General features: G+C 36.9%; 1 protein-coding gene across 1 annotated transcript in view; it reads right to left on the minus strand.

Annotated features, from left to right (window-relative positions):
• Positions 1-463: 463 nt before the first annotated feature.
• BATF (basic leucine zipper ATF-like transcription factor) overlaps positions 464-27674 on the minus strand; it is a 38092-nt gene continuing 10881 nt past the window's right edge. The window contains exon 3 of the mRNA XM_074235691.1: positions 464-3132. Coding sequence (XP_074091792.1) covers positions 2923-3132 — 210 coding nt within the window. The 3' untranslated portion in view covers positions 464-2922. The remainder of the gene's footprint in view (positions 3133-27674) is intronic.

The raw sequence follows: 27674 nt of genomic DNA on the forward strand, positions 1-27674 counted from the left end.
AAAGAGGCAAGAAAAAGTTTTATGTTGGAGTAGAAGAGGGGGCATGTGAGGGGGAGTGAATGAACTTTTCAAAATTGGTTCAAAGATGGAGTAACATACACATTCAATTGGGTATAAAAATCTATCTTTCCTACAGGAAAGTAGGAGGGGATGGGGCTAAGAGAAAGGGGAAGGGGTGGATATGATGGAAGGGACGGTAGATTGGGGAGGGGGTAAGCAGAAGCAAAACGTTTTTGAGGAGGGTCAGAGTGAAAGGAGAGAGAAAAGAATAAACAGAGGATGGGGGAAATAAGATGGAGGAAAACACAATTAGCAATAGTAACTGAAAAAATTTTTGAAGCAAATTTCTCTGATAAAGGTCTCATATCTAAAACATATAGAGAACTGAGACAATTCATAAAAATAAAAGCCATTACCCAATTGATAAATGATCAAAAGATATGATGTTTTCAGATAAGGCTCACAATGCTATATTTAAAAATGTTCCAACTCATTATTGATTAGAGACATGCAAATTAAAATAATTCTGAGGTACTACCTTATACCTATTAAATTGGCTAATAGAACAGAAAAGGAAAATGACAAATGTTTGAGAGGACATAGGGAAAATGAGACATTAATGTGAGATTGGTGGAGTTGTGAACTGGTTCAACCATTCTGTAGAGGAATTTGAACCTATGTCCAAAAGGCTATAAAACCAAGCATACCCTTTGACCTAGCAATGCCTCTACTAAGTCTATAATCCCAAAGAGTTGAAAATCAAAAAAGAAAAGGAAAATTTATAGCAGCTCTTTTCTTGGTGGCAATGAATTGGAAAATGAGGAGATGCCCATCAGTTAGGGAATGGCTGAATAAATTGTGGAATGTGATTATGATGGAATGCTATTCTGCTATTAAAAACATGATGGGGGTCAGCTAGGTGGCACAGTGGATAGAGCACCAGCCCTGGAGTCAGGAGTGCCTGGGTTCAAATCTGGTCTCAGACACTTAATAATTACCTAGCTGTGTGGCCTTGGGCAAGCCACTTAACCCCATTGCCTAACAAAAAAAAAAAAAACTAAAGAAAAAATTATGGGCAGAAGTGAAATGAACAGAAATGGGAAAACATTAGACACATTAACAGCAACATTGTATGATGATCAACTATGATACTATGATGGACTTAGCTCCTCACAGCAGTTCATTGATCAAGGATAATTCTAAGAGATGTGTAAGGGAAAATGCCATTCACATCCAGAACACCTGTGGAGGTTGAGTACAGACCAAAGCATGCTATTTTCATATTTTAAAACTTGTTTTATGTTCTGCCTTTCTTTTTCATGGTGTTTTCCCCCTTTAATTCAGATTCTTCTTTCATAACATGACTAATATGGAAATATATTAAACATATTTATACATGTAAAACCTATATCAGATTACTCATTGTCATGGGGAGGATGGAGGGAAAGAAGGGAGATAAAGAAATGTGAAACTCAGAAGTTTACAAAAAGATGAACGGTAAAAATTATCTTTGCATGTAACTGGAAAAAATAAAATAAAATAACATTTCAAATAAAAAAAAGAAATGATGAACAAGAGGTTCTCAGAAAAACCTGGAAAGACTTGAGTTGATGCAAAGTGAAATGTACTATGTACAGTTACTGAAATATTCTTGTCTCTGCAATACAATGACCCAAGACAACTCTGAAGGACTTAAGAAGAATGCTGAGGTGATGATGTCTGAATACAGACATCATCTTTATTTTTCTTGAGGTTACGTTATTTGGGGTCTATGTTTTCTTTCACAACATGACAATTATGGCAATATTTTGCATGACATTTGTAATCTATATCAAATTGCTTGCTTTTTCATTGAGTCGGGTGTAGTGGGAGAAAGGAAGAGTATCTCAAACTTAAAGTTTTAAAAGTAAATATTAAAAATTATTCTTACATGTAATTGGGGGAAAATAAACTACTAAATAGAAATAATGTACATACACAGGCAAAAATGTAATATATGGATAATATACAAGGCATCATGATAGTCTTTGTTAATTTGGGGGAGTTTACAGCTTAACATTTTAGCACTGAGATTTTTTTAAATACCCTGTTTGCAAACTGTATATTATATACTTGTGTATAGTGTGTGATATATAGATATACATATATGTGTGTGTGTGTGTGTGCATGACATTTATTTGGTAAATGTAAGGTATGTTTGCTTATTAACAAAGTTGTGTATCCCTTATAAGAACACAGTGACCCATTTAGAGTTCAATCCCAATGGTTGGGAAGCACTAGAAAGCCATTTTAATCAGGAATTTCAGGTTGAGATATGGCTATTTGCCAATATGAAAATGTTCTCTATAGGGGGGGGGGGGGGGATCAATCAATCAACAAGCATCATTTAGCACCTATTACCAACACCAAATATTGTTTCACAGAAGTAAGAATGGTCCTGCCCTCATAAAGCTTATACAGTCTATTTGAGAAGAAACTCTGTGATTACAAAGTCAAAGGGGAAAAGGGGAGGGAGAAATTATGCTTTTTTTTTTTGAAATTTGCTTCTTTTAACTTTTATTTAGAAAAATAAATCTCTTTCCATGCTATCATCTCTTGTTCTTCAGATCTGTATTTCAGTTGCCATTGTCATACTTCCAATAGAAGATATGGATACACACTGTGTGTTACGTACAATGTAAAAGAAGCTCTGGCATTTCATGCCAGCACCCATCAGTCATTCATGTCCTCAGTACCCCACCTTCCACAACCTTCTTTCTAGAGAGGGAGAGAATCCAGCTGGAAGTGGATGAAGCTGTTGTAGCAAAAACCAGTTTATATTCCCTTCACCAGAACTTTGAGTCTTCTGTGGACTCTCCTACTGGAAATACTAGGGAAGAATCCCTGCAATTGATTGTTGGAGTCCCTAATGCTCATTCCTGATCAGGGCTGGAATCGTGGGGAACTGACATGGGGCTGGTGGAAGGCGTGCGCTCCATAGACAACCTCAGGAGGCGATGGTGATGTGGTGGCCAGGATGGAGCACAGTGGTTCATGGCTACTCAGCACCGAAGTGAAATACTTCATTTCCTCCGTCAACTGTTTAATCTCCTTGCGGAGAGCTGCATTTTGTTTCTCCAGATCTTCACTCTCCTGTGGGTTGAGAGACCAGGACACAAAATTATCACTTCAGTGTTCAATGGGAGGCAGAAAAATAATTGAGAAGTTGAGATGGTTGGGTCAGGGGAGTCAAATTAGAAATTCATATGAAGAAAAAGAGACTGTGTCATGCAATGGAAAAAGCACTGGAGATGGGGTTAAGCTAAATCCTAATTCTGACTCTTAATGGCCATATTTAATAGAGAAGCACATTGTTCCACCTCTCTGACCCTCAGTTGCCTCATTTTTAAAATGGAGATTAGTAATACAGGCACAACTTATACCATAGAACTGCCATTGGCAAAATGTGCTGAAAAACCTTTCTGGAAAAAAATATGTTGAATTATGTCCAAAGAGTTATTTAAATTGTCTATACTTCTTAACTTAGCACTACTAGGTCTATTTCTAGATGTGATTAGGAAAGAGAAAAAGAAGCTATATGTTCTAGAATGTTTATAGCAGTAATATTTGTGGTGACCAAAAACTGGAAATTGAGGGGATGTCTATCCATTGGGGAATGGCTGAAAAAGTTGTGGTATGTGATTGCAATGGAATATTATTGTGTGCTATAAGAAATGATGAGTTCAATGATCCTAGAAAAACATGGAAAGACTTACACAAAATAATGAAGAGTAAAATGAGCACAAACAAGGGAATATTGTATACAGAAACAGCATTATTGTTTTAAGAACAACTTTGAGCAACTACATCATTTTGATATCATATATACATAAATTGACTACAAAAACATGTGAAGGTAGTCACTATCTGCATCCAGAGAAAACTGATAATGAGAAGTATGCATAGAATGATTTTACATCTATAGATTTATGTATATTTGTATATGTATGTTATTTGAACATCTATAGAGATCTATAGATACCTCTATATATCTATATATATTTGTATATGTATTCATGTATATGCATGTACATTTATCTATATATGGGCATATAGATAAATAGATACGTGTTTAATGGTAGAGCAGGAGGGAGGAGGAAAAAAGAAATTTATATAACTTTATTATATGTTTAAAAGGAATAGCAAATTTTACTTAACAGATTTATTGTTTCATGTGCAGTCATTTTATTATACTATGTTATAGAAATGCTTGTTTTATTCAATAAATTAACAATAAATAAATAAAGATTTTTAAAGTATTTTATTAACATGAGCTATTTCTCTCCATCCCACTCTCTATGCCTTGTAGTCTCTCTCTCTACCTCTGTCATGTGTGTGCGTGTACATGTGTATGTGTGTGTGTGTGTGTGTATGTGTGTGAACTAGGTGGTTCAGTAGATAGAGTTTGGTGAATATTTTAATAAATGTTATTATTTTCATGCTGTCTGCCATTAGAATGTGAGTTCCTTGAGGGCAAGGATCACTTTTCCCCCCCTCTTCTTTTGTATGAATTAATAAGCCATGTATAAAGGCTTATTGATTAGCATGGATGCTTAATAGGTGCTTAATAGTACTTAGTAGGTGCTTAATAAGTTCTTGTTGATTGATTGATTCATTGACTACAAGTCTCCTATCAAGCTTTAAATATATGCTATTGTGTACCTTTTTTTTTTTACACTTGGTCCTCCTTTTCTTTTATTTGGATTCAGACCAATAAAGTACTCTGATCAGGGACTATGTTTAATTTCCTATTCTATCTAAATACTAAAGTATTTCTATTCCTCACCTTTTGCATCAATAATTATAATTCATTGAGACTTAGCATTTAAAGAATAGTGACAATAATGGCTAACATTTCCTTATCACTCATTATGACACTGTGCTAATCACTTCACAATTATCTCATTTGGTTCTGTGAACCACCTTGGGATGGTAGGTGCATTTATTACCAGCATTTTACAGATGAGGAAACTGAAGCAAATGGAAGTGAAGTGACTTGCCAGGGGTCACACAACTAGTGTCTGAAGATGGATTTGAATTAAGGTCTTCCTGATTCCAGATCCAGAACTTTCTCCATTGTTCTACTTAGCTGCTTGAAAATATTTCAGAAATGAATGATTATATGAAAAAAAGAATAAATTACCCTCTCATGAGGCTCAGGAGCACATTTTCCATCTGATTTGGGGGGCTTACACTTTTGGGAGGAGTGATGAATTTATAATTTCCTTAGATCCCCAAAACCCTACTTTATTAATGTAGATCAGCATATATTTTGAAGCTTTATAGACTAAAATTTTCATAAAAACACTGAGAGACTACCTTACCTAGAATCACACAAACCAGTATGTATATATGTCAGGGGCAAGCTTTGAACTCATTTTCCTGATTCAAGGCTGCCTCCCCACATAATAAGCAACCCTGCCTTTTCTGCTAATATTTTCATGTGGAATCATAGAATCTCAGAATTTATCTGGTCCTGAAGCATAAATTATATGTACTTCTTGGACAACTGAGTCTCATTTCCCCTTTCCCCCCACTAGACAATATTTGAAAATCTTTAATAAAAAAAAGTTCTTTACAATAATAATCATTGATAGTGAGCCTTTATTAAGCACATATGCATGACTGTACTAAGTGCTGGCCAAAGCATTGCCATGTATGATGCTTTTCTTTAATTCTCTCATCTGATCTCTATATCCCTATGAGGCAGGGAGAGCTGATACTATTAGCACCATTCTGTGGAGGTGGCAAAGGATGCTCAGACAGGGCAGGTGTCTTACCCCCTGTCACACATCTCATTCCAAATCCAACCCTCTTTTGACAATACACCCCAGCATCCCATTCACCTTTTCAAACAGTTCTAATCATTAGGAAGTCCTTTTCACAATGAAACTCCAACTACCTCCCTTTAACTCTCATTCATGAGTCCTCATTTGCTCTTCAGGGCTAGGGAAACTGAGTCTAATCTTTCTGCCATCTGTCCAGCTTCCAGATAAGTGGAAACTTCCATCAGAACCCTCAGCCCTCCCCAGCTTCTCCTCTCCAGGCTGAACATCCACAGATCCTTCAGCTAATCCTTATATAACATTGTTCACAGTCCCTTCTGGTTACTATCTTCTAGATCAGAGGGTCTTAACCTTTTTTGAGTCATGGACCCCTTTGACAGTCTGGTGAAGCCTAGGGACCTCTTGTGAAAATATATTTTAAAAGATATACAACATTTAATATCATAAAGGAAACTAGTTATATTGAAATACGATGATCAACATTTTTAAAAACAAGTTCATGGAGTGCAGGTTGAGAATTCCTGTTTTAGATATGCTCTAGCTTGGACATATTTTTCCTAATTGGGTCCCCAGAATTGTACACACACTCATACACTTGTGTGTGTGACCTTGGGGAAGTCATTTAATCCCATTGTCCCACAAAAACAAAAAGAAAAAAGTGAGGGAAAGCCAATATTTATTCATGTCCAATTTCTCCAAAGTCTAATGAGGCACCATCTCCTCTCTAAAGGCTTTTGTGACTCCTTACCTACCCTCAGAGATAGTCTCTCCTTTATTGTTATATCATACTTTGTCTGAACTTCTTCACAGGTCCCCATGAACCCATCTAACACAATTGTGTATGTGTTCTACCTTCTCCACCCCTCTCCCCACCTCAGCCTGTAAACTCTTTGTTATATTTGTTTATTTAACTAGTATCTACCAGAGAACTTGTAAATAGTAGGCATTTAATAAATGTTTGTTGAACTAAATTAAATGTTGCTTAGGTAAACATTAAATGAATTTGTATTCTTGTGCAACTAGGTGGCTCAGGGGATAGAGTGCTCGGCCTCCTGAGTTCAAATTTGGTCTCAGACACTTACTATCTATGTGACCCTGGGCAAGTCATTTAACTTTGTTTGCCTTGGTTCCCTCAGATGCCATAATGAGCTGGAGAAGGAAGTGGAAAACCACTCCAGGATCTTTGCTGAGAAAACTCCAAAAGAGGTCACAGAGAGTCAGACATGACTAAAAAAAAAATCAGCATATTCTTTGAACACCTATCAACTGTGGCAGAGGACTGGTGAGTCAGAAATCTTATGAGGTTTGCTGATAGAAGACAGTCTGGCATTTTAAAATGGCCACAGATAATCCCCAAAAGGGGAGAGTCCACAAACCTTTCCAGTTAGTTACACAACTCTGATTATGTCCCTGACAACAAAACTGACCCAAAGTTTCTCTTTTCCTATGGCACCAGTAGACCCTCCAAAGACTGTTATTTTGACCCACAAATAAGTAATGTCAAGGTAGTAGAATCCACTTCAATATACATTATTGAGTTTTATTGTTTTTCACTCATAAATAGCACCCTGCTCTATGACTTAGCCAACAAGAATTTATTAAGTTCTTATCATTTACCAGGTATCATACTAAAGCTTGGAAATATAAAGACAAGAGTGAAACCATCCCCGCCCTCAAGGAATTTACATTCTAATAGGAAAAACCACATGTATGCATCTAAATAGATGCATAATATATACTAAATGTTCACAACAGAAGGGCACGAGATGGCAAGTGGATGGAATTGAAATTCAGCCTCAGACACTTACGAGCTATGTGATCCTGGGCAAGTTACTTAACCATGTCTACCTCAGTTTCCTCATTTGTAAAATGAGTTAAAGAAGGAAATGGCAAACTACTCCAGCATCTGTTGCCAAGATAACCCCAAATAGAATCATGAGGAGTCAGATACAACCCACATGATTGAAGAAGAACAACAACAATTAAATCCAACAGAAAAGGGGAAAAAAAGAGAGCCATGAAGTGGTGGCTAGAGAGGAGAATCAGGAAATACTTCATGGAGAAAGTGGAATTTGAACTAAGTCTTAAAGAAAGTCAGTGATTCCAAGAAGTGGAAGCTAGAGTAAGTGTATTATAGGATTGGAAGATGGTCAATGCAAAGATACTGTCAGGGTATATTCAAGGAAGAGTGGGGAGACTGGATCACAAAGGGAAGGGAGAGGAACAATGAAGAGAACTGGAAAAGTAGGGAGGGATTAGGTTGGAAAAATTTTTAAATATCAGGGGAGTTTATGGTTGAGTCAGTGGAGTTAGCTGAGCAGAGAGGTGATGGGATCAGACCTGTACTTCAGGAAAATTTCTTTGACTGCTGGCTGCCATGAGGAGGATGGATTAGAGAGGGGATAGTTTTAGGGCAGAGAGACCAAATAAGAGACTAATGCAATGTTTACAAAAAAAAGAGGTGGTGAGAGAGTGGTAGCCCTATAAGTTGAGAGGAGGGAATATATTTGAGAGATATTGTGGAGGCAAAATCAGTAAGATGGGGGCAACCAATTGTATATATGGGGTGGGTGAGGGTAGTAGAGAACAATCCCAAGGTTTCAATTTTGGGTGACTAGGAGGATAATAAGGTCCATGATAGTAATAGGGAAATTTGGAAGATAGGTGGGTTTGGGGGGAAAGTTCTGTTTTGGAAATATTAAGTTTGAGATATATGTGTATATATATATATATATGTATATATACACACACACACACACACACACACACACACACACATATATATATATAAAAGCATATAACAAATGCAAGAAAATTGGGCAGGGCAGGCACCAACACCTGAAAGACTAGGAGATGGTATTTGAGTTGAAATGAAATGGAAATTTAGGATTCTAAGAGACTGAGGAGGGAGTAATCTGGAAAAATCTACTCAGAATGCATTATTGAGGATGAATGAGGTCAGTGGAATTGTCTTTCTAAGGAAGGAGAATAAGAGCTATTTACCCAAATATCTCTGAGTTAGGGCATCCCCACTTTACGGAAAGCCCTACAAAAGATAAACAGGACACTGGACTGGGGGTTGTTTGTGAGAAGGGAACCGGGGACGGGAGTCATGGCCTTCCCCTTCCTCTAGCCCTTTTCCTCGCCCCCTCTGAGAGTTTCCACCAGTGGCAACAATTACTGTAAATTCTATGCACTGGAGTGCCTTGGGCAAACCCCTAAGGCTGAGAGGAGGGGCCTGGAGGTGGGAGGGCACATAGAGGAAGAACATGGCACCTCTGGCAATCTTGCAGCCACTGGGGGTTAACCCAGCTTTCGGGAAGTTACAATTAGTCCATCCTCTCTGGGGTTCCGGGCTCCAATATTAACTCTTTCCCAGGTCTCCTCGGTAAACAGGTTGCCTGGCCTTAGATAGCCTGAGGGGTGGGGTGGAGAACCCAATAACCGACAGTTTTTAACCAGAAAACCACCTTTGACAGGAAATCTGTCATTACCTTGGAAATGGAAGACTCGCTGCTTCCTGCTAGGGGCCCCAGAGAAACCAACCCCACCAACCTGCCATGGCCAAGACTCGGGGCCAACAACCAGGCGGGCATTTAAAAGAGAAAGGGGTTAGATTTCACCTTAAAAGGGAAATGACATAACCCAGAGGGGACTTGTTCTTCTTTTCCCACCCGCATTCCTGTTCCTACTATTTTTGACATTTCTCCCAGACCTCAGGTTTCTGTGACTGGGCTCACCCATAGCTCACCCTCCTTCCTTGTGTTATCCCTTCGAGGATCCCTGTCCCAATCCCTGGCCAGAAGCAATTCAGAACTGAGTAAAGCAGTTATAAAATAAATTCATTCTAAATCCCATTTGAATAGAGATCAGAGTCCAGGACCCAAAGGGGACAGCACTACAAACCTGAAAACAGATCAAATTCCTTCTATGTTATTAGTAGCTTATGTGAGATTGGAGGAAGGAACAAAGTTTATCTGTCTTTGTGGTCCTAGCACATAGGCTTTGCATGGAATGGAAGGTGTGAACTAAAGGGAGATCAAGTTGAAGTCAAAAGACCATTTACTTGCCTGTAGGTCTTTCAGTTGATCTAAACCTTTGAAGTTCCTTCTAGATATCCTAATAATGACATTATTGGCAACTAAGATAATAATGGCATTACTGGCACAATGGAGAGGGCTAGATCTGGAATCAGGAAGCCCCAAGTTCAAATTCAACCTCAGACACTATTTGACTCTGGGCAAATCATTTAATCCTGTTTGCTCTCAGATCCTCATCTGTAAAATAATCTGGAGAAGGAAATGGCAAATCACTCCTTACCTTTGCCCACAAAATTCCAACTGGGGTCATAGAGAGTCAGCTGCAACTGAATACAACAAGTCAGATGGCACAGTGGATAGAGCACTGGTCTTGGAGTCAGGAGGACAGGAGTTCAAATCTAGCCTCAAACACCTACTATCTGTGTGACCTTGGGCAAGTCTCTTAACCCTGATTGCCTCACATTCAGGACCTTCTTTAGTCATCCTGATTCATATCTGGCTACTAGACCCAGATGGCTCTGGGGAGGAGAAAGTGAGGGTGGTGACTTAGTCTTCCCACTCAAATCCAATTCAATTGCTTGTCATGGCATCTCCTCCCTGATGTCATGGTCTTCTTCAATAATAAAGAAGAGGGGCAGCTAGGTAGTGCAGTAGATAAAGCACTGACCCTGGAGTCAGGAGGCCCTGAGTTCAAAGGTGACCTCAGACACTTAATAATTACCTAGCTGTGTGACCGTTGGCAAGTCATTAAACCCCTTGCAAAAAAACTAAAAAAAAAAAAAAGAATGAAGGATAAAAAGACATTATTAACAACAAAAACTGACAAGGGTTGGTCTGAATGACCTCTAAGCTTTCTTCCAGTTCTAAGTCTATGGACTTTGGGCAAGTTTAAGGTTTTTAAATATATTCATGAGTATCTGATACATGTGAGCTGTGTATCAGCCAAATATTTGGTAAGGGTTGGAAGACTAAGAAGGGTTGGAAGAAGTAGGAAGAAATTGAAGAGCTTTTAGAGAATCTCTAGGTTTTGACATGGAAATTAAAGATGAAGAAATAAAGTCATAGGCAATCCCTGAAGTTAGTGAGTTGAAAAGTGACTTGTATTTTAGGATATTTGGCAGCTGTAAGAAGGCTGCATTATAGAAGGGAGGGACTTGAAACCAAGGTCCTGTCAGGAAGTTATCGTTATAATCCAGGTTTCCATCTCAATATCTATGCTCTTTTGACTACACAAGTTATGCTGCTGAACGTTCTGTCAAATTTACAAGTCTGGGAAGGTAAAGATAGAGGACATTTTCCCTCAGTAGAGGTATTTCCTCTGAGAATCTTTAAGATCCCTCTCCATTTTAAAAAAAATTCCAGGGTTTCCTATAAAAGATTTGAGGATTTGTTTTCTCAAGTCATACAATATTTGTTTCTTCAAGTCACACAATATTTATTCTCATAGAATGCCTTTTGTTCTCATTTCTTATTTTTCCCCCTTACACAAATATAAAAATCAGTTAACATAATTTCATATGCGTGATGGGGGTGGTGAGGGGAGGATTGTCTAATGTCTCTCCTACAGTCAGCTATAAGCAATTTGGGGCTGTGGAAACAAAGAAGGGAATTCCCACCAGTGAAGAGTATCTAGTAGGGGTCATCCAAGGAATTCCTAAGTAATGGGGATCTTCCCCATCAATTCCACTTTCAGGGGAGCCAGTATTTCCTTGTTCCACTGAAGTTTAGTTCATCCCCCACCTTCTGGGGACTCAGCCTTCTCTTCTTCCTCCTTTTTCCTTAGATCACTACTTGGATTTTTTAATCCCAGTCGTAAATAAACTGAAAGCACCCTTTCATAAAAATGTGAATTAAATCATTTATCCAAGAAGCTCCATCCTGTCCCACCACATGCTTGACTAAAGGGATGAGGAAAATATACATCTTCAACTTCAATAAACAATTTATTAAAAGCCCCTTATGTATAGAATATTCTGCAAGGCACCAAGAAGAGACACAGTGTTTAAAAATGACACCATCTCGGCCTTTGGGATATCTAAGTCAGGAGAGAAAGCACCCAAAGCTATAACACATAATGAAACATAATGGTTGAGGGAAGTTGAAGGGGCTGTCTGGGAGTGGGAGGAGGGAGAGAGCAGCAGAGGCTTGATGATCACAAGTTAGCATTAGAGGGGAATTTTGTTCAGGTAAGGACTCAGTGATTTCTACGATTAAGTGTCCCAAAGCATGGAAGTTGCAAAGATTGAAGAAAGATGCTTCCTCACCAGGCAGAATCAGCTCTTTGGGTGACATTGCATTTAACCTAGGCTTTAAGGATGGGTGGTATCATTTCAAAATATGGACTTTGGGATGGGAATAGGGATGAGGAAATTCTAAGTGGAGAGAATAATATAAATAAAAACATTGAGGTGGGATGAGGAATCCAGTTTGACTGGAGCAAAACTTGTGGAGGAGAGTAACAAAACTAGGACAAAATTCTTTCTTACTTTTCCAACAACTGCAATGGCTCACAAAAGTGGCTCACAAAACATACTTTTGACAAGCCATAAAATCTCTTCATAAACTGCAACAATAGCTTCTCCAAGAGACTCCCTGCCTTAATTTCTTCTCATTCTAATCCATCCTCAACCCTTAAGTAAATAATGGTGATGATTCTCCATGTAGCTGCCATTTTTCTAAAGCACAAATCTGACCATGACTCCCCCATTCACCAAAATGCAATGGTTCCCTCTTATTTGTAGGACCAACTACAAACACTTTTCTCTCTTCTTCCTTTCTTCTCAAGCACTTATAATCTAACTTCTGACCTTCTCTTTCCACTGAAACTCCAAAGTTAGTAATAATCTCTCTAGTTTGGCATTTCAAGTCCTTTATAACTTGGCTCCAATCTACCTTTTATTCCTATTTTGTTGATTCTTCTCCTAGTTTTCATTCCAGGCAAACTGGAGTGCTTGCCATTCCTCACACTTAAAGCTCCATTTCCCAGCTCCACACAAGTTGCCCTTCATCTTAGAATACACTCCCTATTCACTTCAACTTCTACCCATCTAGAGACTTAAATCCGACTTTTTTGAGGTCTATTCTGCCTCTTTCAGCTGCTAATATCTCTCCCTAAATTACTTTGTTGTCTGTGTATGTGTATACACATTTGTATGTAATATATTATATACTATATACACACTTATGTAGCCCCATTTATTGAAAGGTGTTTATTGAAAGGGTTGAGTACAACTTAGATGCCTCCAGGATGAGACAGAAATCATATTCTTCTCCAAGAACTATTTAACTATTTGAGCCTGTGATTACATCTAGAAAAGATAGTGTCCTAAAAGAGAGGAAATTGTTCAAGGATAAGAAGTGCATAAGATTCTTGAAAACCTGAATGCTAAAAATTGTCCACATAAAATTGGGGAAAATACTATTTTAAAAAAATATATAAAAGTGCATGAGAGGTTAAATTAGAGATTAGGAGTCAGAGTAGATTGTCAATCAGTTTCTCAAAAAGACTATGCTAGGTTGCTTCCACTTTTCTCTCTTTTTTCTTAATCTCTTATAATCTGGTTTCTGACCTTATAATTCTACTAAAACCATCTCTCCAAAACTAATAATTTCTTAGTTGCCAAATCCAAAGGCCTTTTCTCAGTCCATTCTCTTAGACTTCTCAGCAGCCTTTGACACTGTGGATCACCTTTTTGATATTCTCTTTTCTCTAGGTTTTGGGATAACACTCTCTCCTGGTTCTACTCCTACCTATCTTATTGTTCCTTCTCTGTCTCCTTTGCTGGGTCCTTTTCCAGTTCATCAGGTTTCTGTCTTTAGAGCCTCTTCTCTTTTCACTCTATCCTGTATCACTTGGAAATCTCATCAGCTCCCATGGATTTAATTTCCATCTTTTGTTATAATTTTCATACCTATCCTGACCCAAATTCTTGTTAACCTCCAAACACTTCTCAAACTAGATGTCTAATAGCTATCCTCAGCTCCATACAGTTATCCCTTCCACAACCCTGGGGGTTAGGGGTACAATCTGGAAAATTTGTGTAAAAACTTTTGGTCCTCCTTTCATATCAGAGAAGTTTGAATTTTTTTTCTTTCAGAGTATTGATAGTGCCTTACTGAAAAATGTGGGCATATTTATAGAATTAAAGGATAACATATAATGATATATTTTATAATAAATTATATATTTTATGCATTTCTGAGTTTCTAAACATTTTCTGCATTGTCTGCTGGTCTTTGCATGATGTCTGCAGTTTCTAGAAAACTCTCCCCCAAATTCCCATTTAATTTCTCATGCTAACCCAAAGGGGAAAGTTACTATGTAGAAAAGATAACTGTATATCCCAAACAGAACTCATTATCTTTCCTACTAAACTTTCCTCCCAGCTCTCCAGATAAGGTAAGTTAGTGTTTAGAGCATCCACCTTGAAGTTAGGCATTGTGTGATCTTGGGCAAGTCATTTAACTCGGCCTGGTATCCAAGGCCATCTCCAGTTATCCCGATTCACCCCTGGCCACTGGATCCAGGTGATTCCAGAGGAGAAAATGAGGCTGGTGAACTTACTATAGCACCCCTCACTCAAGTCCAATTCATTTGCAAGGCCATGGCACCACCACCCTGATGTCATGGGAAGATGAACAACATCCTCCCCAGACTCCCTCCCAGTACCTCAGACTCACAATCTAGGAATCATGTTGGATTCCTGGGTTTCTCTTACCTCCCTGCTCCAATTTGTTGTCAGAGTCTGATGATTTCACCTTTTCACTCTCTCTCAAATAAACCCTATTCTTTCCTCTGACCCTGCCACCACTGTGGACCATGTCTTCATCACCTCATGCCTGAACCATTGTAATAGTCTGTTGGTGGATCTGCTTCCCTCAAGTTACTCTGCACTCCAATCCAGATTATATTTCAACCACTAAAGTGATTTTCCCAAAATGCAGGTTGGATTCTGTCGCACTCCTACTTAATAACCTCTGTAAGATTCTATAACCAGGATCAAATATATTAAATGCTTTATTTCACATTCAAAGTCCCTTTATCTACCTTTCCAAACTTCTCAAACTTTACTCCCCACACATTTTCTTCAATTCAGTGATTTTGATCTCCTGGCTATTTCATGAACAATACACTCCATCTCTTAACTCCAGGCATTTCCTCTGACTGTCCCCCATTCCTGGGAGACTCTCCTTATTTGTCTGACAAGTTTGGCTTCCTTTAAGACTGAACTAAAATCCCATCTTTTACTGGAAGCTTACCCGAACTCAACTTAATTCTAATGCTTTCCCCTCAGATAATTATTTCTTATTTATTCAGGATGTAGTTTGCCATGAATATATTTAATTAGATGTTCCCCCATTTAGATTGCATGTCCCTTGAGGGTAGAGACTGTCTCAAAGCTTAGCACAATGATTGGAAACTAGTTTAGAAATTTGTTTATTGATTAATTGATTATATAAGAAAGATTGAAGTAAATGGTGTGTGTAGAGGCAAAGGAGTTGCTGCCTTTGATAATGCCCCAGATCATGAGTGGCCTTAGGGAAAGAGGGGGTGGATCACTCCCCCCCCCCCAAGATTTGTGTCTCAGCATCTAGCACTGTATCAGACATCAGACACAAATTAAGAATTTAATAAATGCTTTATTGATTAAATTCCTCCTAAATTGTGGTAAATGCTGCAGTCACTGTCCCAGTGGGGAGTGAGATGATGAGAAAGATCTATAGGTGAACTGTGCAAGGTCACCTGAAGCAATACAGAAAACTATAACAGTGGCACTCCTCCTCTTCCCTCTCCCTTCACGGACAACCTGTATCTTTTCCAAAACTTATCTCCATTTCTTTAAAGTCTACTTTACATTTCTGCACACCTAGTATCTTTTTTTTTTTAAAAAATGCAATAAAGAAGACAGCTAAATTCAAATCTGACTGCAGACACTTCCTAGCCATGTGACCTTGGACAAGTCACTTAACCTGTTTTCCTCAGAAATGGAAAACCAGTCCAATATCTTTGCCAAAGAATGAACAACAACAACAATTGTCTATAAAAAGCCTATAAAAGCCTATAAAAGATAAAACATGCTTATCTAATTCACTACTAATCTGGATATATTTTTCCTATTCAATAAACTTTAATGGCTACTTATTGCCTTCAGGATTAAATATAAAATTCCCTGTTTGACCTTTAAAACAAGCTTCAAAACCTGGCCCTTTCCCATCTTTCTAGTCTTCTTATACCTCACTTTCCTTTAAGAAGTAATATTCAATGATACTGAATTTGGAACTGTTCCTCAAAGAAGGCTATACTATCTCCTGCCAGACAAGTAATGGAATTAAGGTGCAAAATGAGACATACATTTTTGGATGTGATTAATGAAATTTATTTCAATTGACTATGTGTATTTGTTATAAGGGTTTTATTTTTCATTTTATGTAATTGTTCAATGAAGGGGGATAGCATGAGGGAGACATTATAAATGCTTATTTAATTAACTTTTAAAACAAAAGAAAAAGCCTTATTGATTGATTGATCTAGTCCAGACCTCTCATTTGTCCTTGTTCTGAAACAGGGATTCATAAAAGTAGAAAATAGTAGGAATGGGTCCAAAACCAGTCTTTTGTCCAAATTCAATGATGTTTCCACTGGTGGGTGGGGGAATAACTACCTCTCAAGACCTGAAGACAGAATTTTTCTGAGCCTCTCACTTCTCCATGAGTATTTTAGACTCATGTCTTGGGAATAGAGTGAATTGTGCTTTGAACTTAATACCTCATATCTGTGAAAAAAATCTCAGTCTACCTAGACCAACAACTGTGGCTTATAGTCATCAGCTCAATCCAGGCCACAGTGCTAACAATTTTAACCTTGACTTCAAGATCAGGAATTTTAAGGTTCTGACAATTCTCTCTTTGGTTCCTTGAGGTGTGATTTTTATCAGACCCATACCAGGAAGGTGATCTATAATAGAGTCAACTGTAAACATTTGAAAAGGCTGAGTAAATAATTGCAGCAAAAGATTTTTTTTAATCTTTGGAGTGTTTACTTAAGTTTAAATGCTGACTTATTTCTTGGCTTGGTTAGAATAACTATGTAAATCCTAGAACAAGTCAGCAATTTAACCCCCACTATTCCACTGAGTCCATCTGATGGACTTCAGTCTATCAGATAATATATTTGCTAAAAATAAGCAGATTTTTTCTTGTCTTTTTTAAAAGAGGAAGGATGACATTTAAAAATCCTTCAATTTCTAGAAGTCCAAATGGGAGGCAGTAAAATAATAGTAATCATCTGAGGTAGGGGAGGGAACAAAAACAAAGAAAAAAGAAAAAAAATATTATATATGTGAATGGAATAGCAAGTTGAACATAACATATTTTCAGTTTCACATACAATTATTTTTTGCCATCTGAGTTAGGGGAGGGAGAGAGAACAAAGAAAAAAAGAAATGTATTATATATGTGCATGGAATAGTAAGTGGTACATAATATATTTTTAGTTTTACATATGCAATCTTTTTTTATTATTCTATGTCGTGGAAAATTTGTTTTATCCCTTAAATTAAAAATAAAATAAGTAGCCTCCCTTCTTAGTTGAGCTAAGCTAGTGCTCTAATTCTAAAAGAAATTAAGTAAAACAAAAATAGCATTTTTGCCATTGAATAGTAAACTATTAGAATATAAAATACTAGTTTTTTAAAAAATTCATCTAAGTATTCTGTGATAGAGAGCTGGTCATGAAGGACCTGTTTCAATTTTTGCTTCAGAAACATAACTGACCCTTGGTAAATGACTTAACCTTTCAGAGTTCTGGACCACTTTTTTAAGATTATAAATTGTAAAACTGCTGCTGAACTGCGTGGGTTCAATAAATTTCCTCACTGAGTTCCCTACATCAAAGATATCAAAGACCTCAAAAACAGCCAAAGTATACCCAAGAATGAGTTAAATTACACTGTGTTTGAAGAAATTCCTACCTAAGCAAATCTTGTAAGAAAAAAATGTAAAAGATTTAAGAGGACAAGTTTGATCCAATTAAGAAAAGCAGTCATTTAAATACTTAAACTATTTGATCAAAAAGTTCTTAATGGGCTCATTCATATGAGTCATCTGTTTTTTAAAAGGAGACTTTGTTAGGCAATCTTTTATGGAATGATTTCAAGAGATTATTCATAGCCATTAGAATTGGAAGAGACCTCAAAAGATTAAGTAAAATCTAAATCCTTAGGGGGTAGGGATTATCTGATTTTTTTTCTCTTTATCCCCAGCATTTAGCAGAGTGCCTTGCACACTGTAGACTTTAAATAAATGCTTGTTGAATGAAACCACTAGTCAAATCCCCTAATTTTTACTGAGGACCAGATAAGTTTTATAAAGTCAAAGTCATTTATTTAGGTAAAACAGAAGTAGGTGGGACAAGAATCTAGGTTTTCCTAATTTTCACTTCAGTGACTAGAAAGCAATGAAACTCTCTTTTAAAATAGATTCTAATCCAGTTTTTACATTAATTTATGCCTTTTCTCTATAATAATTCTAAATTAATAAGGATTTGTGGAATTTTGGGTAAAACCAGGTCATCAGTTGTTGTTCAGTTATTCAGTTGCATTTCACTCTTTGTGACCCCATGGACTTTTCTTCAAAAAGTCCATGGGGTTTTCTTTGCAAAGATTCTGTAGGAGTCTGACATTTCCTTCTCCAATGTGCTCCTACTTTATAGCTGAAGAACTGAGGCAAATAGGGGGTTAAATAAAAGTAAATATCGGAAGCTGAATTTGAACCCAGATCTCCCTTAATCCAAGTCTGGTGCATCTAGTTGCCCCAGGTCATGACTAGAGAAGGGTTTTGGCAATCAGGAAATAAGAGTATAGATGTTCATATACAGAAATGCAATTTTTGGATGTAAGAGCGTAAAATTGAATTTTAATCATTTAACTATGCACTAAAACTTTTGGGATATTGTATATGAATTCATATATCTCAAGAGTCTTCCTTATTTAAAAAAGAAAAAAGATTCTCCCTAATTTTGTGAAAAAATAAAAATAAAAGGGTGAGCTAATCCTTTTTTATGTTGGTTAAAAACTTACTCTTCCCAGAACAAGGTGTAACATAAATTTCCACCTCTAGGGGGTCAAAGTTTGTGTATGTCTTCTCAGTTGAATTATAAAAAAAAAAAAGTAAAAACATATCATTTTTTTGGTACTGTCTTAGTTGTATTCTGTCTCCTAGGATGGGGTCTGACTAAGGACAATATTCAGATACCTAGAATAACACAACAATGTCACAGCCCCTGACTGCTTTTTGTAAAAGTTCAGCATTCAGATTTATACACAAGAAACAGAAAAATGGAATGGAACAAAATGAAAAAATATTCATTAAGTGTCTATCATGTTCCAGCACTGGACTAAGTACTTGGGGGATACATAAAGAGACAAAAGTCAGGCCCTACCCTCAAGGAGCTTACATTCTAATAAGGGAGACAATAAGTAAACAAATATATACATACAAGCTACATATAAGATAACTAGAAAATAGTTGAGAAGAAAAGGGTTAGAATTTGGAGGGATTGGGAAAGATGTCCTGTTGTAGATCAGGGGCAGGGAACCTCCAATCCACTGTCTGTATAGGTCTGAGGTCTTTAAGACCAATATGCCAGCGGAACTCGAATTTCAATAGATTTAGGAGCTTTCTAGGGATGAATTAATTAAAATTTTGACCAAAGATAGCCCAAAGATAGATGATGTGATAAATATCCAAATGGCCCCTTTTTGGGGACTTGAAGAAAACCAAGGAAGATAGTGAAGGAAGTACTATAAGAACACAGTGACATTGGAGAAATAGAAAATTCTTGCTAGTTGACCCAAGAAAAGCAGATCCAAGTATATTATAGGCAGAAAAGCTTTACATCAATTTAAAGGACTATTAAGTTTCATCCTGACTCCCAGATTCACTAAGTAGTATGCCCCATTCATTCAGCTTTTTGACTTGACTCTCCTCTACCTCAACTTTACTGTCACAATTAGTTGCTTTCACAACATTTATCCTTTCCACATCTCAACTTTCCCTATCATACTTTCAATATATTGACAGTTGGTATAAGAAATTAAATAGGAATTTGGGAGAGTTTTGGGGAAGCTACAGACATCACTTGAAAGTCAGCAGACATCAGAGAGCTTAAGACAAAATACTTCACCCAAATTTTACAATAAGGTACTGTAAACATCCCATAAAAGAAAAGGAAATTCAGACTTTTTCTCTGGTATGAAGGAAGGACCAAAATATTGTACTCTGATCTTCCAGATTGTCAGGGGGAGGAGAAGGGCAGGGTACCATACCTCTAACCCCTACAGTACAGAAGAGATAATTAATAGTCTCCTACTCAGGTGGCTTTATCTTTACAAATTAGCTCTTATTTAATCATTACAGTTATACAGATAGTTTGCCTATCTCTGAGATAAGTCATTTCACATCCCTTGCTTCAATCTTTTTTTCACATTCCACCTAAAATCCTACCTTTCCCAGGTAGCCATTCCCAATTCCCTTTAGTGCCCTCCAGATTTGATCATCTACATTTTTTCCCCCTGCATAATCTTGTTTATACCTACATGTTTGCATAGTGTCTTCTTTTGTAGAGGGCCTGGACTGAAGTTGTTTTGGTGGAGTTTTGTTTTTGTTTTGTTTTTCTTTGTTGATTTGTTGTTGTTTCCTTTTCCTTACTAATAAAATGAAATGAAAGGGTTGAACTGGTTAATCCCAAAGGCCCTTTTCTCATGCTCATTACTTTATAGTACCATTTTCTACAATAGGGAGAGATTAGCCACCCCATTAAGGGCAGTCTGGTAAAATACTGCAGGTCCAAGGAAATTTTCAAGATGACACAATGGATAGAGTGCTGTGCCTGGAGTCAGGAAGACTTGAGTTCAAATCCAGATTCAGACACTTAACTAGTTCTGTGATGCCGGGCAATTAACTCAGCTTACTTCAATTTCCTCATCTCTAAAATAAGAAAGAAATGGCAGTATCTTTGCCAAGACCCCTAAAAGGGGTGGTCCCTAAAGAAATGGACATAACTGAAATGACTGAACAGCAATTAAAAAAGCAAATATAGGGGTGGCTAGGTGGTGTAGTGGATAAAGCACCAGCATTGGAGTCAGGAGTACCTGGGTTCAAATCCAGTCTCAGACACTTAATAATTACCTAGCTGTGTGGCCTTGGGCAAGCCACTTAACCCCATATGCCTTGCAAAAAAACCTTAAAAAAAAAGCAAATATATATGTGAAGCTGTGATATATGTCATGACGGGACTCCAAAAAATTCTCCATAAGTTATAAACCAAAGTAGCTTCGTAAAAATATCTCCTCTAAAATATACTCTCTAGAGATATTGATCTTGCCCTACCATCAGCAGGGCATTCATTTTTAGAAGTGTTTTGTAAGAGGTATCAGTCACCCACACTTCCTTTGCCCATTTTCTTTCTGATAAAAATCATGCAATTCTAGGTGGCTGGCATGGGATGTGACTTCTGAAGGGTATGTGTGTTTGTGTGTGCGTATGCTGACATGCAGCTGTGGACATTCTAAGTTGAAATCCCTCCCAGGTCATATACAAATGATGTAGGAAAACCCAAAAGAAACAAAACAACAAAAAGAAATAAGACCTCAGGCAATAGTACCATATTAGTCACTAAACTTAATTTAATTTCACTTAAAAGTCAAGAAAACCCAGGCATAAATCTAGTCTGGAATGATTAGTCAACAGTTTTAGTATTTACTGGCTCCGTGATTCTAAGTAAATCATCCAGTGTTTCTTTGTCTTCATTTACCCATCTGGAAAATGGGAATAAAAACAGCACCTATGTCCCAGGTTGCTATAAGGATGATATGAGATAGATTATGTGTTCTTCTGCCTTGAGAGGCAGGGCATCCTGGGAACCAGGCACAGTCACATCCAGTCAATGTAGACCTTTTTTGCAAGGCCCTGCAGTCCCGGAATGCAGAACAATAGAAGCTAGATGTGTAGGTGATGGGGACTGGTTCATGCAGAGTTCAAGAACTCTGTGTCCTGGGTTTACAGGGTTGTACATGGAACTTTGCAAACCTCAGAGCAGGATCAAATATGTGACTTTGCAAATCTTAAGATGCCATGTATAACTATCTGCTATCATTTATCTGAGTATTATTTATCAAAATACAACTTAGAAGAGAGGTGATAGGCTGAGACTCAGGAGAAGGGGATTCTAATGCTGGTCCTAACCCTGCCTAACCCTGCTCTAAGGCACTTCCCTTCCCTAGACTTCAATTTCCATATTAGTAAAATGAACAAGGGGAATCAGATATAAAATTGAATGTCTGCCTAAGAAGTCCTAGGTGACAGATATATATACATGAAAAAAAGGTGAACTTAATGTGTAAGACCTAACTAGAAAGTAACCAAGAAGAACAAGAAAAGAAATGGCACTGTGGAAGAGGGGAAAAAAATGATCCTAAAAGGAGGGATCCATCCTATGAAGTTAACTCCATACTGAGGGAAACCTAAGGAAAGACAAATGAGGAAGATAGTTCTGGATTCTTCTTAATTCCTATCTCAACTGCCTCTAAAATAGATTGTGCAGTAAAGAGTTTAATCTTAAAGTCTGGGGTGGCTAGGTGGTGTAGTAGATAGAGCACCAGCCCTGGAGTCAGGAGTATCTGAGTTCAAATCCGACCTCAGACATTTAATAATTACCTAGCTGTGTGTGGCCTTGGGCAAGCCACTTTAACCCCATTGTCTTGCAAAAAAATCCCTTAAAGTCGAAGATAATGCATGTATACATACATGTATACATATGTATATACATAAAACTGATAAGAACAGAGAATATATTTTAAAATTTTTTTAAATTTTTATTCATTTTGACTTAAATACAAAAAGAAAAAAAAAGAATATTTCCATAGACACAACACAACATAAAAAGAGAATTCAATATAAAATCATGAATTTCCATTGTGAGTTTCCTTTTTTTTGAAAAACTTAAAAAACAAAAATTTTTCACCAGACTAAAGCCTTGGAGAATATATTCCAAGTATAGATGGCATCATTAAGATTATTGTGAAGAGTGCCCTAGGAAAATAAAATCTGTGACTTTCAAATTTCTTTCACCTCTGAGTGCTTCATTTTAAACCTCACATTGCATCCCATTTCATGCCAAAATATAGAGGAAGACTTTTATTACAGCAGGTAGAATTACTTGATCTTATCAACAAGTTAGCAAAAACAAATAAAATAGTGTTACTGGGATCTGGTGCATAAGCAGGAAACTACCAGATGGCAAGCTCTCTTACCCTTCTTTGCAGGTTACTGCTACCCAGTTGGATTCTTCCCCAACCCTGATCTATCCACCAAATGTTGGTTTACCAGAAACAACCTCATTGTACACTCAATTCTCTCCTCTTACTGGGTCTTGTGTCTTGAGGTCCAAGCTCTCTCCATGAGGCATTCTTCCTTTTCAAATACTGAAAATGAGAATTTTTTTCCTTCTCCTTATCCCAAACATGTTACTGTGCTTCATCTGAACACCAGAAGCACTTAGGTGACTCAAGATAGAGTAAAGGGTCTGGAGCAGGAAGACCTGAGTTCAAATGTGACCTCAGTCATTTACCTCAGTTTCCTCATCTATAAAATAAACTAAAGAAGTAAAATGGCAAACTATTCCAATATCTTTGCCAAGAAAACCCTAGCTTGGTCATGAAGAGTCTTATGCCACAGAACAAGAAGTTTCTTGGCTTGGGGTGGAGATTAAGGGATGATAAGAGTACTGAGCTTGAAGACAGGAAAACTCATCTTTGTGAGTTTAGATAAGGCTTCAGTCACTTACTAGCTCAGTGACCCTGGGCAAGACACTTAACCCTACTTGCCTCAGTTCCTCATCTGTAAAATGAGCTGGAGAAGGAAATAGCAAACCACTGTACTAGGTCTGCCAAGAAAACCCCAAATGCTATCACAAAGAGTCAGATATGATTGAAAAACAACTGAACAACAACTAGGTACCAGAATTTCTAACTAAGATTCTGCATAAATAAAAATTCATTCATAATATATTTTTTTTGATGGAGGGAGGGAAATGTCTGTGATTTCATCAGTTTAGGGAATTTCAAGTATAGAAACTTCTTTCATGGATGCAGTTAGGAATCCATCCTTAACCATTATTAGTCTTAGAGAGTTGATTGATAGCACTGAGAATTTAGATGACTTGTACAAAATAAGAATTTGTCAGAGGTAATTCTTGAAAACAAGTAGTCCTTTTTCCAAGGCTGACTCTCTATCCACTCTGCCAGGCTGCCTCTTTTGATGTTGATAAAGTTGGAATATTTGAGGTTCAACTTGACCCAAAACTAAAAGAGTTGGTTTAGTTTTGGTTCTTCCTGCCAGCACTGAGTAGATTATAATAGTCCCTGTGGATACTCACTTATTATTTAATGACTTAATTGTCATATAACAAAAGACAAATTATGACAGAACTTTGATTAACATAAAAAAGATATTACTAATTTACAGACTAAGTGCCAATCAAAAGGTAACAAGAAAATAAGAAAAAGTATTAACCAAAATCATCCAGTAGGATGAATCAAGAATATGAAGTAAAAATGAGAAGAAAAGGACCTAGAAGTATCAAACTAAAAAAGCAGTAATCATCAAAATTATTTGTATGGGTTAAATAATAGGAAAAAAGAACAAATTAGGTACACAAAATTCAGAGGTAATTGAACAAAATAGCATGAAATTTAGCAAATCCAAAGGCAGCGACTACAAGGGCAAGAACTTATTATTCAACAAAAACTCCTGGGAACATTAGAAAGCAATCTAGGAGAATTAAATTTAGAACAATATATCATATGTTATAATAAGTTCCAAATGGATCCATGAAATAGATACAAAAAAGTCATATCATGACCAAATTAGAGAATAGGATTGGAGACATCTTTCACAACTATGAAGAGGGGGAGAGTTAATGACCAAATAAGGGAGAAGGAGCATAGGAGATTAAAAATGAACAATTTTATACCAAAATTTAAAAATGTTTGTACAAATAAATCAATGCCATCTTACAGCAAAACAATACAAATATTTAAAAATGATCATTTTCCTAAAAGATAGTCAAAGTATATGAAGAGGTCTTTCTCAACAGGAAAAGTGCAAGCTTTTACAACCACATGAAAAAATGTTTTGAATTGCTAATAAAGGGGAAAATGCAAAATTAAAGCAAACGCTAAGGTTCTGCCTCATTCACTTCAATTGGGTATGACAAAAATGAGACATATGACAAAATATGACAAAAAAAGAGAAATGATAATGGTCAGAGAACAGCCACACCATTGCACCACTGGTGGATCTGTTAACTGATTCTATCATTCTGGGAATACTCTCTCTTGGTCTTCTCCTTTGCCCTTAGTTAGAGGAACCTTGTGAGCTTTGGGAGGCAGAGGATTGGACTTTTCAATAGCATCCAATCCATGTCTCTGGAGAGACTGTAGCCGTTGACAGTGTATGTATTTGATACCTATAGCAACCAGATGCAATGAGAAAAGGCAATTCAAGACTTCACAAGGGGCCCAGCAGAAAGCTACAATATAGTTAAAGGGAACACCTTGAGGACTTGAGCAAGAGGGCTTCCAGCAGCTGTGAGCTATCCCTTTGCCACATGTGCTGTATGAGTGAAGTCCCATTCCCATGGGCTCTGTATGTAACTGTTGGAGATGGGAGAGCGTATCAGACTTGTTCAGGAACCATGGTGGGAAGGAAGAGTTTTGTACCAATTACATCACCTTAGTAAATACCTTGACAATCAAGGGGAGAAAGTATGTTTTGGGGGGAGCTCAATTACCCTGAATTATCTCTGGGACCTGGAATATGAGAGAGTAGCAGCCCAGCTCTGAGGATCCAGGCTGCCAGTGCCAGGGAAAATAGTGATATGAATGTAATGGAATTTTATTATACTACAAAGAATTATAAAAGGGTTATATTCAAAGAAGCATGAGAAGACTTACATGAACTGAAGGAAAGTGAACTAAAGAGAATCAGGAAAATTATACAATGATCAAAACACTGTCAAAGAAAACAACTTTGAAAGGCATCAGTACAATCAATTATGACTTCAAGAAGCTAAAGATGAATCATGCTTTCCATCTTTTGACAGAGTAAGACATACCTTTTTCAGACATGGTCAATGTATGGGTTTGTTTGCTTGATTATACTTCTTTCAAGGAAGGGTTTTGAGGTAGGGTGGGGAGGGGAGATGGGAGACAGTGATACCAAAAAAAAAGAAGAAAAGACCATCAATTAAACATTTTAAAAATATACAAAGAGAGCAGAAGAAAATTCAGAAAGGGATGTACTCAATCAAGACAGTTTGAGAACCAGAATTAAATTTAATATTTCAATTTTTAAAAAATGAGGTAAATCTAAAAGAGATTCATAGTATCTTACAAAATTCTCTTTCTCTATACTCTTTTGTCTGAGTAAACAAATATGTTAATGTTTTTCAAATTCAAAAAGATAAAAAAATTAAAAATAAACAAAAAAGAAAGGTTTCTAATTGATAGATCATTAAGATGTGACCGTTCAATGATTAGGACCACAGTGGGGGATGGGGATGGAAATCACCTAACCCAATTTCTCCGTGGCAGTTGACATTTATACTGTTTTGTTTTGGATAATATAGAGACCATAATAGAAGAAAAAATGACTGCACTATTCTGATTTGAAAACAGCATGGTTGAATTTTTAGGAAGTCACATAAGGACTAGCTACTGATAATGATGATGGAACCACTATAGCCACACTTTCCCTAGAGAAACCCACTTAATAATCTGAAAATATTGGTATTACATTAATTCAATGAAAGACATCAGATTTGTTATTTGTGACAACAAATGAAACAGAGAAGCTGTTACACCACCAAGAATTTGAGTTTAGAATATAAATACCTTGGTGGCTAGGACAGGGGAACAGTTATTCTACACATTTGAAATCATCCTCACTGAATCAGTTGCTTCTAAAACCACACTTGTCTATTGACAAAGTAGCATGACTCCATTATAGGACAAAAGGATGGTTTCCAAGACATTATTTGTAAAGTCAAGCAATTTTGAAAAGGCAAAGAAAGATCCAGATGGAAAGCACATTGATTATGTGTGAGCTCCCTGGCTGGAACAGGTATCATGAATTAAGAGAAAAAGTGAATAATTAACATGTGATTGCCAATGAAAACTATTCAAACAACATTTATTTGATCCAGCAAAACCACTATTATGTCTATTTCCAGAGATGATTAGGAAAAGAAGAAAAAAACTATATATTCAAAAATATTTATAGCAGCTTTTTCTGTGGTGGCAGAGGCCTGGAAATTGCAAGAATGCCCATTTGTGGTGTATGATCATGATGGAATACTATTGTGCTATAAGAAATGATGAGCGTATTGAATTTAGAAAAACATGGATAGACATGCCCAAAGTAACAGATAGAAAAATAAGCTGAACCAAGAGAATGTTTAGTGCAGTAACAGCAATATAGTTTTAAGAAAAACTTTGAATGACTTGTCATTTTGATTAACATAACTATTGAAATTAGCTACAGCAAATGTATAAAGATGTTAACTGCAACCTAAGAACTGATAAATAGAATTATATATATATATATATATATATACATATATATAATAATGTAGAACAGGGTGGAGAGAAAAAGACAGAGAGAGGGAGAGGGAGAGAGAGAGAAAAAAAAAGAACAGTTATATAACATTATTATATATTTAAAAGAAATAACAAGTTTTATACAATGATTT

Source organism: Macrotis lagotis, chromosome 4, assembly GCF_037893015.1.
Source record: "Macrotis lagotis isolate mMagLag1 chromosome 4, bilby.v1.9.chrom.fasta, whole genome shotgun sequence".
Lineage (NCBI taxonomy): Eukaryota > Metazoa > Chordata > Mammalia > Peramelemorphia > Peramelidae > Macrotis > Macrotis lagotis.